The sequence below is a fragment of the Stegodyphus dumicola genome, chromosome 1, assembly GCF_044657685.1.
Source record: "Stegodyphus dumicola isolate Sdum_Otavi_A_Nest chromosome 1, ASM4465768v1".
NCBI classification, from domain to species: domain Eukaryota; kingdom Metazoa; phylum Arthropoda; class Arachnida; order Araneae; family Eresidae; genus Stegodyphus; species Stegodyphus dumicola.
The window spans coordinates 226,558,979-226,578,563 of NC_140768.1; the positions used below are offsets into that span (position 1 = coordinate 226,558,979).

Below are 19,585 nucleotides of genomic sequence, written 5' to 3' on the forward strand. Positions count from 1 at the left end.
GGAAAAGATTTTAGTAGATCTCTATAATATGGCTTATTAGATGCTACAAATGATATACGAATTTTCTTGAAAATCATTGCCTAGCACTAAAAGAGTAGCTAAAGCTGTGACATACCAATAATTACATAGGATTTTGTTTTCAGTAGCTGAATAAACTAGTTGCATTAAGATTTCATGATTTTCCTCATGCATAAAATATAGGCCACTTTTTCTTAGAAAATTCTCACAGAAATTATCCTTTCCTACAAGCAGGCAGTGTGCTCTGCCAGTATACTGTTGTGTTTTTCTGTCTGTAGTTTATTTATACAATTTTTTTTTAATTAAAAAAAAAAAAAAAAAACGAAATAGGTCATCATTATAAAATTTCTAATTGAAAAAGGGCTGTAACATGGTGGAATACAGCAGCACACAAGTGCCCTGCAGTATCTTTTCTTGGCAATTACCACCAAGAGTACAAATACGTATGCATGATTTGGTACACTGCTCATAGTTATTGCAGGGTTTTGATTAAAAAGTGCATTATATATTTTTTGATTATCCCTTTAAACTGTGGATGTAACTAAACAAAATTACATGAGAACTTTAGTGGAATATTTATGAAATATATATTACAAACAGATTAATTCTTAGATTTGAGAGATGAGTCAACATAACAAAAAATCAAACTTTTTTTTTAATTCTTGAATAATTTACAAAAATATTTTACAAAACATATATACTTATCTTACTTATGTCACTTTACATAAACATAAGCTCAGTAATTAAATATGAAAATAAATTGAGCTCTTAGGCACTTCATTCTGTTTGTACAATGGTTACAAATATTTATAAATAAGAAATATAGCACATATGAAAGAGATCATTTGCAATAGTTGGTTTTAATAAATACATTTCTATTCAATAGGAATAAAAAATCGTGAAACAGAAATTAAAACTTTAGATTTGCTATTACAGATTAAAATTTTATTTCAACATTCTAATTTTCATTATTTCACTGAAATTAAGTATTTTAAATAAATTACTGTTTATTTACTGATAATATACTCACTAAACAAATTATTAAAGTGTGGCTGCAATGGGAACTGAATGCTAGTCTCCCTCTATCAAGCATATCCACCTTCATTAATATTACACACAGACAAATTTATGCAGTATACAACAATGTAAAAAAAAAAAAAAAAAAAAAAAAAAGTGACAATGGGTAAAAAATGTGATTTTGATGATGGTTGCAGATTCAATACATAACAGATAGGCTATTTGTCAGCCAAATGGTTTGCAAACATAAGGTTCTTAAAAGCAATTATATTAAGGATTTATTGGCAGTTTACTAAAATAGCATATCATCATTGAAAAATAGGTCACTGATGACTAGAGTCAACACAGTTTGTTAAGGATTGTACAGACTACAAACACAGCAGCAGTTGCATAAATCATATCTGGTATGATGACAATGCACTCCATTCTATAGCTACAAAACCTCAAGTTCTGTATAATCAGCCACTGTTGGTTACTCGTGGTTGACAGTCTGCCTTTTCTGTTTACATTTTCATCAAATAGGTATCTATTGTCTCGGTAGATAAATTTCAACTTAGCTTTGATGGCAAAATTGAGATAGAGTGAAGACAACAGAAAATCACAGAACAATTTAACAGGTCATCTTAAAGTAGCAGTAGCTATATGCTTATTATATAGGGAGCTTTCTCCAGGAACATATTAAGGAAATAATATTACCAATAATAAGATCTTTCTAGCAGATCAACTATATCATATATAGTTGTAATGCATCCTGCATGGTATGATGTGCTTAAGGAGGATATGCATTGCCCCATCCAGCCACAAGAAACATTTTCATACTCTATACTTATCCGAGTTTCATACTCTGCAGTGGCTCAGCAAGTCTGCTTATTTATATCCCTAAAAGCTACGTGAGATTTTATGGAACATAACTTTATGATTCCATGACTTAGGGAGTTTTTTGGTCAATGGTATTAGAGATATCATAGCCAGAAATATTTTTTACAGTCCTCAAACAAGTCTCAGAATCAACATGGGGGCATGTTATGAAAATTTTTTTTGAATTCAATGTAGACCTACATGCTGTAACTACGCTTCATCAAGTGAATGTTCACTGGTAATACCACAAAAGAAAAATACAGGCATTTATGAGATTCAAAATGAGGAATTAGAAAATTTTGGCACTTGAGTTTCTTATTAATGAGCACTTTTCTAAAACAAACAAAAACAGAAAGCTAAAAAAATGTCATGTTCCAAAAATATCATTAGCTTCCAAACATTTGCATCCGCATCCAGATGGGCAAACATCCATATCTCTGAACCATTCTTCCAAGTGTTTTGTATGACCACCATGACCACAAGCCATGCAGAAACTGGAACAACCTAACATACATACAATAAAAAGGGTTTTTAACTACAGATTTTATAATATGGTTTAAACATTAAATAATTTACTTTCAACCCTTTACACTCGCGGCCTTTTTTGCTCCAGTGAACCTGCAACTCAAGATGATTTTTTGTATGATTGGGAAATTTCTTAAGCACAACGTAAAATGATCTCGCACGCAATTTTAAAGACCTTTAATGGCCCTTTTATGTGTGAAGATACTTGCGGTACTGCAGCTCTTTCACCAGATACAGACAGTATTCTTTGCGACATTTTTTCAGATTCTGTGCAGGTTATCCATTCTGTATTTTTTGTCTTTTCTGCGGAATGACTGTCGCTTTCATATTTACTATCTGTTACCCTAATTTTTCCACTTCTTACTTCATTAGTACACTGCTCAAAAAAAAAAAAAAAAAAAAAAAAAAAAGGGACAGTGCTATATCTTCCGTTCTACTGGGCCGATTGACAAAATTCAAACTGCGTTTTTCATGTCTCGAAAGCGAAACTTAGGATATATATTAGATTTATATATAGCACTATTCTAACACAGGTATTTTGACACAAAATCGGACTTTTTCTAAAATAACATATCAATATTTTTTCATATTTCAATTCTACGACTCAAATTATGCCAGAATACCAAGTTTTGTAAAAATCGTACGAGTAGTTTTTAAAATATTAGCTCTCAAAATTTTAGCTCCTCAATGTTAATTGAATTTGGTAAATGTTTATTAATACCTCTTTTTTTTATTAAACTTTTATTATTTTTCCTTTCACATTCCGAAATTTAGGTTCATTCTAAATAAAATTTACACATTTTTTGTGTTTGAATTTTAAATTTCTATTTTTAAATAATTTTTAGAAATTTTTAGAAAAAAATTTTGAATTACAACCTATAAAATTTTTACCATCATCTTAAAGTAGGTGTATTTTTAAGCATATCTGCAAAAAATTAGACTTTTTTTATTCAAAATTTTCTAAGATATACACGAATTTACATATTTTTGCGTTTTGAAATTTGGCATCCTTTTTTTGAGTGATAATAACGCCAAATGTGGTCTATGGATTTTTGATACACTGAATTGCCACAGCTATTTTTAACCTTAAATTTTAAGTAAAATTTTATGGAGAATTAATTATATGAAATTTTTTCCCTCAATGATGCATAATAAATATTTATTAATACTATATGAAAAGCCATTTTTTTAAATTATAGGTATTATTCAAATTTTTAACTATTTTTTAAATTTCTTCCCTTTTTTAAAAAAATAAGAGTAAATTTTTTACCTTCGGCGTTTTATCGTCTGCTACTTTACTTCGTTTAAATCGAATTGTCTAAAACTGAGAATTTTTGTTTGATGTTTATTTGAATTTTATGACAGTAACTGCATAATTTATTTCTAAACAAATTATTGCTTTTGAAGTGACTGAAAGAGTGGCTGATATATATATTTTAATGCACAGTATATTTTTATAGAAACATAAGATTTAGAATAATCATTTTTATAAAAGTCAAATTATGATATAAACATACAACCCTCTAGAGACTGAATTAATGGAAGTTCAATGGTTATATAGAAATGATCTGCAGCTGCTTAATGGCTGAATAAGTCAGCAGATTCTGTGGACAAGTAAGAATAATTATATAAACGACACCCAACATTCTGGATTCAATTAACAACGAGGATACGATGTTTATTAAATGAATTTAAGAAGTTTTAAAACATAAAAAATCAACTCATTTTTTAATCCTAAAATGTATTTTTGTGTGTAGCGTATTTTCATTATATCCTTAAAATTCTAATTTAGAATGTAATTGTCAAGAACTGAATCTTAATCATCAGTAATATAATAAGTAATTATTACGGTTATTAATAAATCCTTCTTATAAAGTAATTGCAAATATTTCAAAAAACTTTCTGCCTGAATGCAAATATTTTTAATTTTATATTAATCAAGACTGCACACGGTATTGTTTATTTGCACTTCAATTCTTACCGTCAGCTCTAGTAGAAGTTACAAATCAATTATATTTAATTAAGGATTGGATTGGATTATTTAATTATGGCAAAGCACACGAGGGCTATCTGCCTAAAGGGAGGGATGCCTTCGTGGAGGACTTTCTAAGGGAAACTGGCTCGTATGCATGTTACACATGAGGAAAACCATGAAAACGCACATGCAGCCAGCCCGTTTGCGGGATTTGAACCTTGGACCGAAATACCAGTGTTCAGCGTCTTTACCGCTCGGCCGCTGGTGGGCTATTTAATTAAGGAATGACCATCTAAGTTTACAAACAGCGTACCGTAACAGCAATTCAATTATTGGCGCCGTATCTTTCATGTTACTCCCGATTGGCAAGCTACATGATTTTTAATGAGTATTCGGATTTTGCAAGTAACTTCACTTGGAAATCGCGCTTAAACTATGTTAGTTGGTTATTTGAACAGAGAAAGAACATGAAAGCTATTTCATTAAGATGCTTTCATAGAGAACCTTTGTAAAGAAAACCTAGAAAACTATGAAAACCAACCATGCAGTCTGGGTTAGACTTCGCTAAAAGAATTAGTATTTAACAATCTTCAAATGCTAGGCAACTGGTGAGGCTCCAATTAAAACTCCAATTTAATATCTTATTTGTAAATATTTAAAATATTGTTGTAGTCTTAAACACAAAAAGCAGAATTTAAGTTTTAACTCGTTAGTAAACTACCAAGCCGTAATGCAAATGAATATTCAATTTCTTTTACAGTAATTGTATTCACTTAATATTCTTGGAATATGTGTTAAAGAAGGAACGTTCTCGGAAGATTAAAGAAGTGTTTAAATCCAGTGATATTAGGTTTGGCTTACAAGCTCAGGATCAAAACGATTCTGCAATTGCCCGAGTAGTTAACTTGTAAATGGCTATGAATTAAGCACATGACTTTTAATCTTACGTTTTCAGTCAGAAAACGTATTCTCTGAAAACGTATTCCAAATGTTTTGTATTGCATGACAATGTATCTTTTCATTATTCAATAACCAGTCGGAGAACTGCTTGTGTTCCAAAAATAAGTATGTGTGCTCAATCATCCAATCTTCAAATTTGTCTTCTTGTGATTTTTTTTCTTTCCCAAAAATTAAAGTTGCCTCTCAAAGGAAAATTTTTTGACATTGAAGAGACAAAAGGAGTATGACATCTACTTTTAGATGCATGTCAAAAACAGATCTCTACAAGCCTTCTCTTCCATTACATGTTGTGCAGTCAGACAAAATGTTGCATCAGCGTAAATTCTATAATCTATTTTTATTACACTCTGATTACTTTATTAACATACAGTGAATATATACTAAATCTTTTACATCAGCTTAAGTAATTCGGAATTTTTGACGAAATTGTTGTCGGAACTAAAACTTAGAAGATAAGTCAAATTAAATATTTCGATAACCCAATAAATTCAAGGTCGAAGTTTCAATATTTTATTTTCGGAGGGAGGGGAAATTTTTTCAGTTTTGGTCCATTATCCTAAGTATATTTGCTTCGATTCTCTATTTTTCCATAAAAGCGGAAAATTTACGCATGGTATACATATAACGCATAGCTTCAAATTAAAATTTAATAATATACAGAGTGGTTATAATTAAAGTTCCACATTTAAACTGTCATAAAAGGAAAACTACTGGATCAAATGTTATCAAACTTGGTAATCGTGTAAAGGAGGTCATGGGAATATATTTTCTGCGAAAAAAAGGAAGTTTGAAACCTCAACACCAGGGAGGAATGGTGCTGTAAGCAATATTGTTAAACAAAATATGGGTCGGAATCTAACTTAACCTTTTGTTACACGGGTTTAATATGTTGTATACCATTAAGAAACTTTGAAGTAGGCAAATTACCATTTAAAGGCATTAAATTCGATAAAAGTTGAGTGCGCCATCCGTGTAAGTGAGAATTTCGTCCATGAAAACCACGAATTAGCGATTAGAAAATGTGAGATCGCAAATCACTTGCACAAGTGCGTACAATCTGGAAATTGTTTTGTTACAGATCGCTAATTTGTAATTTTTGAAGCCTGAATTTGGCCCTAAAATATGAAGATACTGATTCAAAACGCTTTTAATCGATTTGGGCCAAAGAAATCCCTCATATTATCTATCTAGTTCCATTGCATTCTCCTACAGCATTCGATTGCATAGCAGTCATTTCACACCGCTTAGTGTTGAATGACAGCTAGTTTTATAACTGAACCATTTTTTTCTGAAGAGCAGTCGACAGTTGGACCACTGTGATTGCAGCTCAATTAGAGTCAATGTTAATATGTTTCGTGATACATGAACTGCAGTAACGTGGCATTTTAGATACTAAGATTTTTATGCAGGGATAGGCCCCACCTCACGTATCTCGCACAGTTACTTAGGCAACATTTCACGAATGAACGTATTATAGGCCAACACTTCCCCTCTTCCCACCAGACCTCAACCTCTGTGACTTTTGGCTATGAGGTTATCTCAAAAGCACTGTTTATGGTGATAATCTAAACAATTTGGCTGAAATGAAAAATGTGATACACTGACATGTCCATAACATTCCTCTTGATATGCTAAGAGGTGCTGTTGAGAATGCCGTAACATGTTTTAACTTGCTTTCGGAAAATGCTGGACGCTACATTGAACATGCTTTGTAACACGTTTCGAAAACGATTAAACACATTTTAAACCGATGTTTTCATGTTTTATTTCATTTAACAATATTGCTTACAGTTCCGTTTTCCCCCCGAAGGTGAGTATTTGAACTCTTTTTTTTTTTTTTTTTCCTTCCCCGAGGAAAATAAATTCCCATAACCTTCTTTATACGATTCCCAAGTTTGATAACATTTGGTCCGGTAGTTTTCCTTTTATGACCATTTTAAATTGGAACTTTAATTATAACCACCATGTAAATTAAACTTTAAAAGTTTGACAGTTTGGTTCAAGTCCCAGCTTTAAAAATATATATATAAATATAATCTTTTATATTAATTCTCTTAGAAAGAATGTTTTAAGACGCTAATTTTTCTCTCGCATTATAGATTGTATAAAAAAACATGATGTTTAATATGATTTAGATTGTTTCAGCCGATATAAGAATTGGGTCACTCGGTGGTACAGAAAACCCTGCTGGACTGTTTTATTTCTTTGTCATTTAGCAAAAATCTTTTAATTAAAATATTTATCCTTTGGACTTCTTTAAACTTTATTTATAGTTAAAATGACTAGAAAATGAAAAGCTGTCTTCAGCTGAAACACAATTCATGTAATTGATATTTTAAAAAATTGACAAGAATGCAAAATTTATGGAAGTCTAGCAATCGAAAAACCTTAATTTTCTTGTGTGAGCACTGAAAATAACTGTAGAAGGAAAGAAGAAAATTAGAGAGAAAAGTACGCAAAAATTTGCAGGGAAATTTGGCTGTCAGACATACCAAGATGTTTCAAAAAGTTGGACGCTTTTGAATATACTTTCAGGATACTTCAAAGAATTTAGGTGTTCAAAGAGAAAACACTTGGACGTGTACAATAGCAAATACCATAAATTGAGCTTGTGTTAACAGAAAAGACAAAAACGATATCATTGCAGATTAAAGTGAAGAGCGACAGGTTTTAGACTAGATGGTTGTATAAATTTAAATTACGTTATAAAACATCATATTGTATCATAAATAGAGAATCCCATGATTTTCTCAGTCGAATTATTTGAAGATTCAGGAGTTTATCCAGTGATGTATGTGGATGTCACCTAAAGATGTTTTTTTTTTTTTTTTTTCCTCCTGATGAAACAGCGGCAGAGCGGTAAAGTCACTGAACACTGATAGTTTGGTCGGAGGTTCGAATCCCGCGAACGGACTGACTGCATGGGCGTTTTCGGAGTTTTCACCATGTGTAACGTGTATGCGAACCAGTTTCCCTTAGAAAGTCCCCCACGAAGGCATTCCTCCCCTTAGGCAGATAGCCCTAGTGTGCTTTTTGATAATTAAATAAACCAAAACCTCTTGATGAAATCAGTCTTTCCTTTCATCTCATACCTTCAAAATGTTTAGCCTTTAAATACTGATAAAGGCTCTGACCAAATACTTCGTGAAGAACTTTTTAAGGGAACCCAGCTGGCATACACGGTACACATGAGAAAATCCATGAAAACGCCCATGCAACCAGCCCGTTTACCGGAATTTGAACCCCAGAGTGAAGTACCAGTGTTCAGCGACTTTACCGCTTGGTCGTTTGTGGGCCTTTATGAAATGGAAGGTGATAACTTTATTTAAAATGATTGTCAGAAATATCAAGATATTTCGAAAAGTTGGATACTTTTTAACATACTTGCAGAATGCCTAAAGAAAAAGTGCAAGAATAAAGTAGAATGCCTGAAGAAAAAGAAAAGAAAAAATAAATTTTTGCGTAAAATTTAGTATTTGTACTTTTTTAAAATTAAAAAACTTTTAATCTTATGATATTTGATTCTTGCGATTTCAAAAATAAAATATTTGACTAAAATATGAATAACATTTTAAAAAACCAAATGTAGGATAAAATTGTGTAAAGCAATGGGCACAATGATAAAACTGTTTAAAGCAATGTATGCAAGTCATCCTAAGTTAAAATGTTATACATTTATACAGTTATACATTTCTCTTATTTATATATATCGTTTCTGAACAGAACATTGAAAGGCGTGTTAAACTGTGCTTTACTGTATTTTCTCTTTTAATATATGCAGTTTTCAAACGCATCGTAATCTGGGTTACAAAGTATTCTTCCGAAAGAAATGCAATTCAAATAAATAAAATCAAATTCTGGAAAATTTATATTAATTTATATTTAAAATGCTCAGTTCGAAGGAATAAAAAGAAAATTTTAAAACAATTATCTGAAGAGACAATGCAACACAAACAATTAAAATAAAAGTATAAAAATTTAAAAATTACCTAAAATAATAACTATGACAAATATATATATATAAAGAAAACTATTTGAAAAAAAATAAATGCTGCACCTTTATTTACACAGTTCGAATAGGTAAATAGAAATTTTTAAAACAGTTATTCGAAAAAAACCATGCAACTTAAACAATTAAAATGAAATTCGAAAAAGAAAAATTACTTAAAATAATAAGTTATAATTAAAAATATAATATAAAGAATATTATTTGGAAAAATGAACGATGGTGGCTTTTTTTCCTCTCACGGGAAAGGAAACTAGGTTGTCATATATTAAGAAGTTCGCCAAGTGAACTATTCTTGGCGCAAACTGAAAAAAAAAGTGCCAACATAAATTCGTGAATTTCTCCGTAAATTTCGCTCCAAATTTTACAAAATTTAATATTTAGGCATAATTTGAGTTGTAGAATCGAAATATGTAAAAAAATTGGTATGTTATTTCAGAAAAAGTCCGATTTTGTGTCAAAATACCTATGTTAGAATAGTGCTATACATAAATCTAATATATATCCTAAGTTGCGCTTTTGAGACATGAAAAACGCAATTTGAATTTTGTCAATCGGCCCAGTACAACAGGAGCTATAGAACTGTCCCATTTTTTTTTTTAGCAGTGTACCTTCCTCATTTCTTTCATCCTTTCTGTCTGCATCTATGCATAGACATAATTTCGTTCTTCATCAAGGAAAAATCGAATTCATCTTCATTTATACCAATTCCTTTATTATAATCCATGTCTTTGTGACTTCGAAAATAATATTCCTGTTGTCAAGACTGTCAAATTCAAACTAATTTCCGAGATGCATATACTATAATAATTAATCTATTCAAGATTAAAAATGGCAGTTTTTTTATATGCATGCATTATTGAATACACTCATGAAGTGATATTGCCCAAACCAAATATAAATAAACACCATTACTGCTTGAATTACTGTGTCAAACCTGGTGGTGATTGAGAGTCAACTCTCAAATTATTGCATCAAATCAAGTGATAACTGAGATTCATCTCTTGACTTATGGCATCAAATCAAGTGAAAACTGAGATTCATTTCTTGACTTACTGCATCAAATCAAGTGATGATCGAAGGTCAACTCTTGAGTGCAAAGGGTTAATATAATTAATACAGATGATATAGTTGGAAATTTATGGAATGGAATGATAAATAAAATTTGATCATACACTCTTAAAAAAATGACGCACCGAGAAGATATAGAGCAAATCGGACACAAATTGATATGTATACAGGTTTCTATGGAAAATGCAAAATTTTACATTTTGGCTACCAATGAATGAACGGTTGTTGCTACAGCGCATCTGATCTGCGCAACTGGCAGGATATTTAAGAGGAGAAATTACGATTCCAGGTCATAAATTTTTCATGAATTTCATTCTGTGTACTCTGGTAGACAGTAACTATGCTTCGCATACAGGTGAGCGAACAATATGCACAGATGTCAGAATTTGAGAGAGGTAGTGTAGTTGGGCTCAAAGAAGACGATTGGTCTTATCGGCAATTAGGTCAACATTTGAGCAAGAGCGATGCCACTATTAGACGATGTTGCTGCAATCGTCAGAGTGGCAGGAATGGGTGAAGCACGGCCACAAACAGCATCAAGAAGGAAGCGGTTGGCGTAGAGAAACGACAGAATGTGAAGACTGAGAAATCATCAGAGTGGCACTCACAGCCCCAGATGCATCATTATCATCAATTGTATGTGCAACTAGTGCTTTAGTGATCATAATGGCCATTCATAGACGGCTCACAAAAAGGAGGCTGAGGTCACGCCGCCCCTTGCGCCGACTACCATTGACCTCTGTACAACGTCAAGCACATTTGCAGTGGTGTCGGGCTCATTTGCACTGTAATGTCACTGACTGGAGTAGAATAGTCTTCAGTGATGAGTCCCAGTTTGAACTGAGCCCTGATGACCAACAAAAGCAAGCCTGGAGATGCCCCACACAGCGGTGTGATACCAACCTGTCTTCCGGCAGACAGGCCGCCAACCAGGAGTGATGGTCTGGGGTGCCATTTCATTTCATAGTAGGACTCCTTTGGTTATCATCCATCGTAACCTTACAGCACAGTGGTACGTTGACAAAGTTCTAAGGCCCGTTATGTTACCCTTCATATCACGCCACCCACGGCTTACATTTCAGCAAGATAATGCCTGCCCCCACACTGCACATGATTCTACTGCTTGCCTTAGTGCTTGCCAAACATTACCTTGTCCAGCAAGGTCGCTGAATCTCTCTCCTATTGAGCATGTTTGGAGCATTATGTGCAGGGCCCTCCAACCAGCTTGGGATGTTGACGATCTAAGGCGCCAGTTGGACAGAATTTGGCATGATATCCCTCAGGAGGACATTCGCAACCTCTATCAACTGATATCAAGTCGAATAACTGCTTGAATAAGGGCCAGAGGTAGACAAACGCATTACTGACTTTTTAACTTTGTGAAGCTCTATCACTTCAATAAATCATCCAATTTTTCTCAAACTGTAATCATTTGTTTTTCTGTACATCACTTCTACCAATTTTTGTCCCATTCGGATAACTTCTTGGTGCGTTTTTTTTTTTTTTTTTTTTTGTCTAAGAGTGTATATGCGAGATTATTTTAAAACTAAAAATATAATTTAACTTCAGTAATTTTTATAAAAATCTTATCTCAAAGTGCTCTCATCTAGTACTGATCTTTGTGTGTAATTATCGAGGAATGATTTGAATGCAGAATTTTTACCTTATAAACTCGACTTCCTGACTAGACTAATGGTAAGGTAAGATCCATATTTAATTCATTCTTTTTTCTCTATTTCTTATTGCATTGAAAATGCTACCTTGAAGAATTAGAGTATCAGTTCCAAAGATCTGTCTCTTGAACTCTTATGAAAGGCATACATTTGTGCCTTCTTAACCTCTGGCATGGTTTCTGAAATTGTAAGTCTATTTAGATTTTTAAGTTTGTTCAAATAATAATACAGAACATAGCACTCTTATAAAGTGCAGGAGATAAGAATACTCAATTAAAAGAAGCACATATGCTGTAAATGCAATTTTTCTCAAGACAAACTGAGATTCTTGCATGTTACTTTCAAACACCTATAAGCTAGGAAAATTGCACAGTAGCCAGTGATAACACATTGATTCACATTGTACTGATGCTGGCTACAACCACAATTTTAGCCCTTGAAGTGATTTTGGAGAGGTTAGCACTCTGTCTGACTTCAGCAATAATTCAATAATAAGTCCCACCATGTCAACATATCTGCTTAATAAATTTGATGTGGTGATTGAAAGTTTGGATCGTCAAAGTTCTGACTGTTCTGGATCTAGGACTTTGTACTATATAGATTTTTATTATTTTGATATTTTTCTATTAACACCATTTTACATTCAAGAAAGAAATGCAAAAATAAATGCTAGATCTTTTATAATTGAAAGTCATTGGATGTGAATTTAAATTTAATTCAACAGTAAAGAGTGTTTTATGACTTGGAACAGCAGTTATTACTTTTATTTAAGAATCAAAATATTAGTATGTTTTGTTTAAATCTTTTAATATTAAAAAAATGATTAAAAAATCAGTTGTAAACTCTTTAAGGTATTAGACTGTAAATTAAAGTTTTAAGATTATAAGATTTCAGATTCATAATTTCCCTAAGTGTATCATATGGATAGCTTATGTGCTTGCATTTATTTTATTCATTGACAAACTTGCTTAAAAAAGAATACGTTCTAAAGGGAGTACATAGTCCTTGATATACTATTACAAGAAAATTTCTATGGAATAATAAATACATAAAGCAATAATTTCAAAAAAAATATACATAAATCTTCCAGCATTCAATATTTCCACAGCTACTTTTTCAAATTTGGAATAACTCCTCACTTAAAACCAACAGAAGGGAAGTTTTAATTGAGAAATGCTCTCTCGAGTTGACATATTATTACCATTGGGTAATAATACACCAACCAGATGGTCAAATATTTTTGCATTGAGTATCACATAAAATTTAACAAAATATTACAATTATAAAGAGTAAGGTATTGTTTTTGCAATTTTATGTGAACATGATTTTCACTTTGTCATTTTACCCTTTCTTGAATAAAATTTTTATTTGTTACTGAAGTAAAGTCCATACTGTAATGTGACAAACGGCAATACTCTTTCCTATTCATGTGATAGAACGAGTTAGGCATTTAACAATAAAAATCCCCCTCTACCAAATTAGAAAGCTGTTTTAGTAATAAATACTCACTTACCTTTTACAGACACACCGCAGATAATGCAGCGAAAACTATACTTTTTGCATGACTGGCATTGAGCTCCTGTTACATCTTTTTTACAGTGCTGACATTCCGTTACAAATTCTAAAGCAACATGAGGAAGTATTTAAAAACAGATATACAGCTGATAAAAAAATTTCATAAATAACACTTAAACAAGAAATGTAATTTATAATAAAACATTTGTGCTTGTAAAACAATAAACTGCCGCCCAACCAGAATAGTGGTTAGCAACGCTACTGCCATACTGAAGGGCCCAGTTTCGAATCCCGGAAAGCATGGATGTTTGTAAATGTATAGTGTCTGCTCGGATTGGAGGCATTCTAAATATGCGGTGAGGCGAAAGTCCTTTCGAGAGGTTGGTGGTAGAGGAAAAGGGATGGGGACCCTCGGAACTGTCTCGCCGGGGTGCTCTCCATCAAAATTGGGGTTAGAACTGAACAAAGTCATTCTGTCACTTGTATAGTGCCCAAGGCTCTTGCCAACAACAGGCATAGTCTTGCACTTCTTGTCATGGTGAATTTTGTGGGCTTGTTCTGATGTTGCTGTCGAGCAAATGAGATAAATCACAACAACAACAGAACAACAAACTTATGATAAAAGAGCAAAACTGAAAATAAAATAGTCACACACTAAACACTATGCTATAACATTGATACGACTGGAGATTTTAAAGGTCTCCATCTGGTTCATCAACAGGAATTTTGAACAACTTGATTAAGTTAATCTCCTTTTATTGCTGTTTCATGTAGGGTCCTTTTGGATACAGGTTTGTTGTAATTTACAGAATTGAAGTTCATATGTAATAAAGATTAAAAGGAAGATCTACTACAACTTGATCACGCGAAGATTTCTAAATCTTTTCCAATTTTAAGGTCAATTTTGTGGAGAGGTTTGTTGATGATTCTAGCTTTGTCATAGTCAAGTAACCAAGTTTGGATATTCCAAGCAGTATTTTATCAAGGATGTGCTATTTTTGTTGCTATATTGATTTTAGACAGTTTATGAGTATCCTTTTTATGTTCAGCAATTCTTACCAAACATTTCCTAGATGTTAAATCAATTTATTGAGTTTCAGTATCGTTTCTTCATTGTAGACACGGGTGATATACGAACTGATGTATTTATTGCATTGACATCTGATTTATCTGCACTTAACAGTTTCCAGAAGGATGGGCTGGGATTATACCAAGGTTGGTATAATCCCAGCCCATCCTTCTTTAGGAAAATGAATGAGAATGAATTTAGGAAAATGATGAAGCCCAACATCTTTAGGAAAATGAACTGATGCTTAGGGTATTGGGACAGCAAGACAATAAATATACAAATGAATTTACTTCTGTTTCATTGGTGTACCAATAGTAATTTTACTTTTTCTAAATTAATTGCAGAAATTTGTCCACTGATTTTATTGTTAAGTTTTGCAATAAAGTTGAATGAGTACCTATTTTGTTGCACTTAGTAGAATGCATTTTTTTCATAAAATTTAGATGTAAAACAGAAAATTTTAACAAATTCAATGTAAAAATTTTACAAGAATGAAATGAGAAAAAATCAAACAATAATATTGCTGGATTGCTGGTTGGTTTATGGTAGACTGCAGTATAAAGTGCTTCATAATAACTACAGTCTGCAAATTAAGAGAAAATACAGAAATCTTTACAAGATTATGTTACAATAGCAATCTTCCTTTTAATATGTCATACATCTGAATGTCAATTCAAAAAAAGTACACCAACACTACAGAAAACAGAATAAAAGCAGGTGAACTTGATAAAGGCCTCTCACAAAAGTTTCAATCTTAGTAATGTTTTAGCATTAAATCAAGACTATTTTATTTTGAATTTTACTGTGCGCCTTTTGATTTTGTAACATGATAAAAAAAGATTTTATTTTACCCAGAAAATTTACTGCATAAGAACATTATACTAAAAATTTTTTAATAAATTTGTTTACCAATTCCTTTGTGCTTTTCTGCAGAAGTTGAAACAGTTTTTAATACTTGAGCTCTTTGTTCAAGTAAATTCCATCTATATAAGACATCAGCATAAATTGTCTTGTATTGATCAAATTGAGTAGAATAGGCAGGATCAAGAAGCCTATTGCAGAGGGGGGGAAAATTCAATTTAAAAATTTTTTTCTCACACAAAAAGTATACTCAGAATTACATATGCAAAATTTAGCTTATTGTATTTGAGGTTTTCCCAAAATCCAAATTTTGATACTACACGCTTATAGGAGAACAAATAACAATTGCCACAAAAAACTGCGATAAGAATATAGTTTACTATAAAAACTAGTCTACTGAATATATTATCTAATGATTGTAAAAAAGACATGGTAACCTCACCCCCAAAAGAAAGTAATTAATGCCAAAAATTTTGATTTTAAAGGACCAAATTAGTTTAATCAAATTGTAACCAAATTAGCGTATCCTAAATATTACATTTATTGCTATGAATTTTGTATATATGCAGATGATTTTGGTGTAATTATATGTGGAAGTGCTGTATTTTTCTGTGTAATATAAGGTGGGAGGTCTGGAGAGACATGCTGTGCTGAGAAGGTAGGAATGTGGCAGTGGGTCCACTTAACAATGAGTGAATGGATGTCTCGGGGAAGGGGGAGAGACACAAATTTTGTCGCTAAATTTAGGAAGAAGTTGCAAAAGTAGCCCAGCCTGGTGACTATTTGGGTACGGTCCCTGTATCACTGTAGTCAGTGCTTTAATTGGGTATATATGGTTGATTCACTGTATTGGCTGTAACTGTAATTCAACCCTCATATTGCCTTCCAATAGTTTCGAAAGGCAGAAAGTGCTCAAAGTGTCTCAGCTGCCAGGCAAGGCCTATTAGAGGGCCAGGGAGAGCTTCTGTCCTCAATTGTTGTTGTTGCTCTTGTTAGTTTATAGTGACTTCAAAGTATTGAAAGCTTCGCCTTTTGAATGCGCTTTGCTTGTGCTGTGTTTAATGTTCTTAGTAGATTTAAGAGTAACTACTGATTATACTCTGTGATACTGTGGATACCTGTACGAGTATTTATGTAGAATGATCCAAAACTATGAAGCGTTTCTTTTGATAAAATCAATTTTATTAACCTTTCATCATACCTGTGTGCATTGAATCTATTACAAACCGTATGCACAAAACATCTTTGGTGTCAGAAGTGGGGTTGAATGCCAGTGACAAGAGTGCTGGAGGAGAAACTAACTGTTAAAGAGGAAATGAAAGCTATTCAAGCAAAGCTCAAAGCAAGTCAAAAGAAAATGAAAAGAGAAATGACCTACATAAATTGAAAACAAATTTGAGGGTATGGAAGGCAGAATAGACACAGTTGAAGACAAAGTTGGAGAAATTTCTGTGGTGGAACAACAAATGAAAGACAGCATTTCTACTGTCCAACAACAAATCGGAAAACAAATCGAAGATAGGGTTTCTGCTGAGCCACCAAAGAAGTTGACACCTTAAAGAAATGCATAGCGACAGCAGGGAACTGAAGCTATCCACATACAATGAGAAAACCTCGTGGCAAGAGTACAAGACACAATTTCATATAGTGGTGGATGCGAATAGATGGGATTCCCAAGCTAAGGTCTGTCATCTCACCACTTCTCTGAGAACAGACGCAGTGAATATACTTCAAAATCTTCTTGAAAAACAGAGGTTAGACATTGAAGCTCTATACGATGTGTTGGAGCTGTACTTTGAGGAAAAGTGTTTAAAGACTATAGTAGGTTTCAAATGAAATCTTGCCAACAGAAGCCCATGGAAACACTCCAGGAATTCACCAGAGATGTTGGGAGACTGTCTCATCGCGCCTTTTCAAACTGCCCATCAGAAACAAAGGAAATCCTTCATTGATGGCATCTTGAGAAACAGAAAACCCTGCAAATGGCGAATGTCAAGGATATAAAAAGCGCTCTATAGTGTGCACACGATGAAATTTGAAGCAAACCCAGCAAGCCACTCATAGAGACCATCACCCAATCAGAGCTGCTCACGTCCAGAAGCCGGTGGATCAAATGGCTGCTTGTCTAGATGATTTAACCAGACAAATCAATGCCTTGATACAAACAGGAGTGACAAGAAACCAACTGTAAAGTGCTGTTGAAGGACATGTACAAGGAAACTCCAGAACACACCAGGGCATGGAAAATAAGACCACTCTCCAGAAAGGATGCAAGAAACAAATTAGTGGCCATCTTGAGTTTGAAAGACAATGAGAAGCCTCAATTTAAAGAGCTTCAGATTTCTGCAGTGAGTGGTGGCATTGATGGACTTTTCATCCTGGAACATCAAGAGAATTCCTTGCAATATGACCATCGATACAGGAGCCAATGTTACCGTCATTTGAAAAGATTCATTTCAACATCTGCAAGGTCATCAACTCAACTGGATGCCACCATGCATTATCCTCCAGACTGTGCCCGGTGATGAAATCGCCATCGATGGAAAATTAAATGTTAACATCAGATTGGGAAGTGCTACCTACCATCACATGGCATATGTGGCAGATATTGCAGATGCCTGCATATTCAGATTGGAATTTTTAAAGAAATACAATTTCTCCTTGGACTTTAAAAATAACGAACTGCATTCTGCCTCTAAGGACATAACCCTATTTGGAATTTATGATGAAGGACTTAAATCTGCCCACTAAATCATAGCTCAAGATTATATCACAGTATCAGCAAGAACAGAATTTTTACTTCCTGGATCCATAACTGGGAACAGAAATTTCTGGTACGGAATAATAGAATATTTCAAAAACTATAACACCCTGGGAGGAGTACTACAGCCTTGGCACTCGACAACCTATTAAAGAATGTTATTCCAGTGAGATATGCAAATGTAACTGATAGGGTGAAAATTATTAAGAAAGATGAAGTGACTGCAGTATGTACTCCAGTGACAAAACAGTGATCCATCAGAACCCATGTTTTTGGAGAGCCTAATATTGGAGATATTTTAGAATGCACAACTAAGTGATGAAGAGGGGAGCGCAGCCGAACATATCATTCAAGAATTTCAAATTTCCCCCCCCCCCACTCATCTTTTGAAATAAGTCAACCCAGTTTGACACAACATAGAATTGATACTGGGGATCATCCAACAATCAACCAACATCCAAGACACCAACCAATTGCTAAACAGAAGATGTAGGGAAACTCCTAAGGGACAGGCAAGAAAGCAATGTTATCAAGCCGCCTTCAGCAAGTCCAGGGGCTTCTTGGCTTCTTCCCATTGTCCAGGTCAGTAAGACAGGCAGTTCAACTAGATTTTACGTTGACTATCATCAGTTGAACGAGTTTATGAAGAAAGACTGCTACCCTCTTCCTAAAATTTAAAAAAAAAAAAAAATGCCTTGTAGAGTTTGTGTTGAGAGGTCTTTCCTGGGAAGCCTGTCTGATATCACCATCAGGAAGAGTTTTGAAGAAAATTTAGAAAATCTTAGAAAGGTGCTTCAGAAACTCAAAGAAGCCAATCTAAAATTGAGTTCCACTAAATGTAAACTATTCAGACAAGAATTGACTTACCTTGTACATGTCATCTCTGCCAAAGATGTATGTACAAATCCAGAAAAAGTGTAAACTGTTAAAGACTAGAAACATCCCGGAACTGCCCACCAGCTGAGAAGCTTCCTACAGCTTTGCACCTACTATAGGAGGTTCATGAAGGACTTTTCTTCCATTGCAAGACCCCATCACAAACTGACAGAGAGCAACCAAAAGTTCTCATAGACAAAAGAATGTGACGATGCATTTAAGAACCTGAAGGAAGCTTTAATATCTGCTTCAATCCTGACATATACTCAGCTTGACAGACCATTTATTCTCAACACGGATGCAAGCAATGAAAATGTCTGTGCTGTTTTGTCCTTCATCGGAAAGAATCATCAGATGGAAATGCTGATGCTCTGTCTAGAAGACCCTGCCCAGACAGCTG

General features: G+C 33.5%; 1 protein-coding gene across 4 annotated transcripts in view; it reads right to left on the bottom strand.

Annotated features, from left to right (window-relative positions):
* Nucleotides 1–652: 652 nt before the first annotated feature.
* Nucleotides 653–19,585, bottom strand: part of Wdr59 (WD repeat domain 59) — a 112,955-nt gene continuing 94,022 nt past the window's right edge. For 3 of the 4 annotated variants that reach the window (XM_085826162.1, XM_085826153.1, XM_085826149.1), the window contains 3 exons: nucleotides 15,597–15,739; nucleotides 13,617–13,724; nucleotides 653–2,397 (listed from right to left, as the gene is read on the bottom strand). In XM_085826162.1, coding sequence (XP_085682288.1) covers nucleotides 2,261–2,397; nucleotides 13,617–13,724; nucleotides 15,597–15,739 — 388 coding nt within the window. In that variant the 3' untranslated portion in view covers nucleotides 653–2,260. The remainder of the gene's footprint in view (nucleotides 2,398–13,616; nucleotides 13,725–15,596; nucleotides 15,740–19,585) is intronic. The other variant, XR_015043764.1, reaches the window with a different exon arrangement.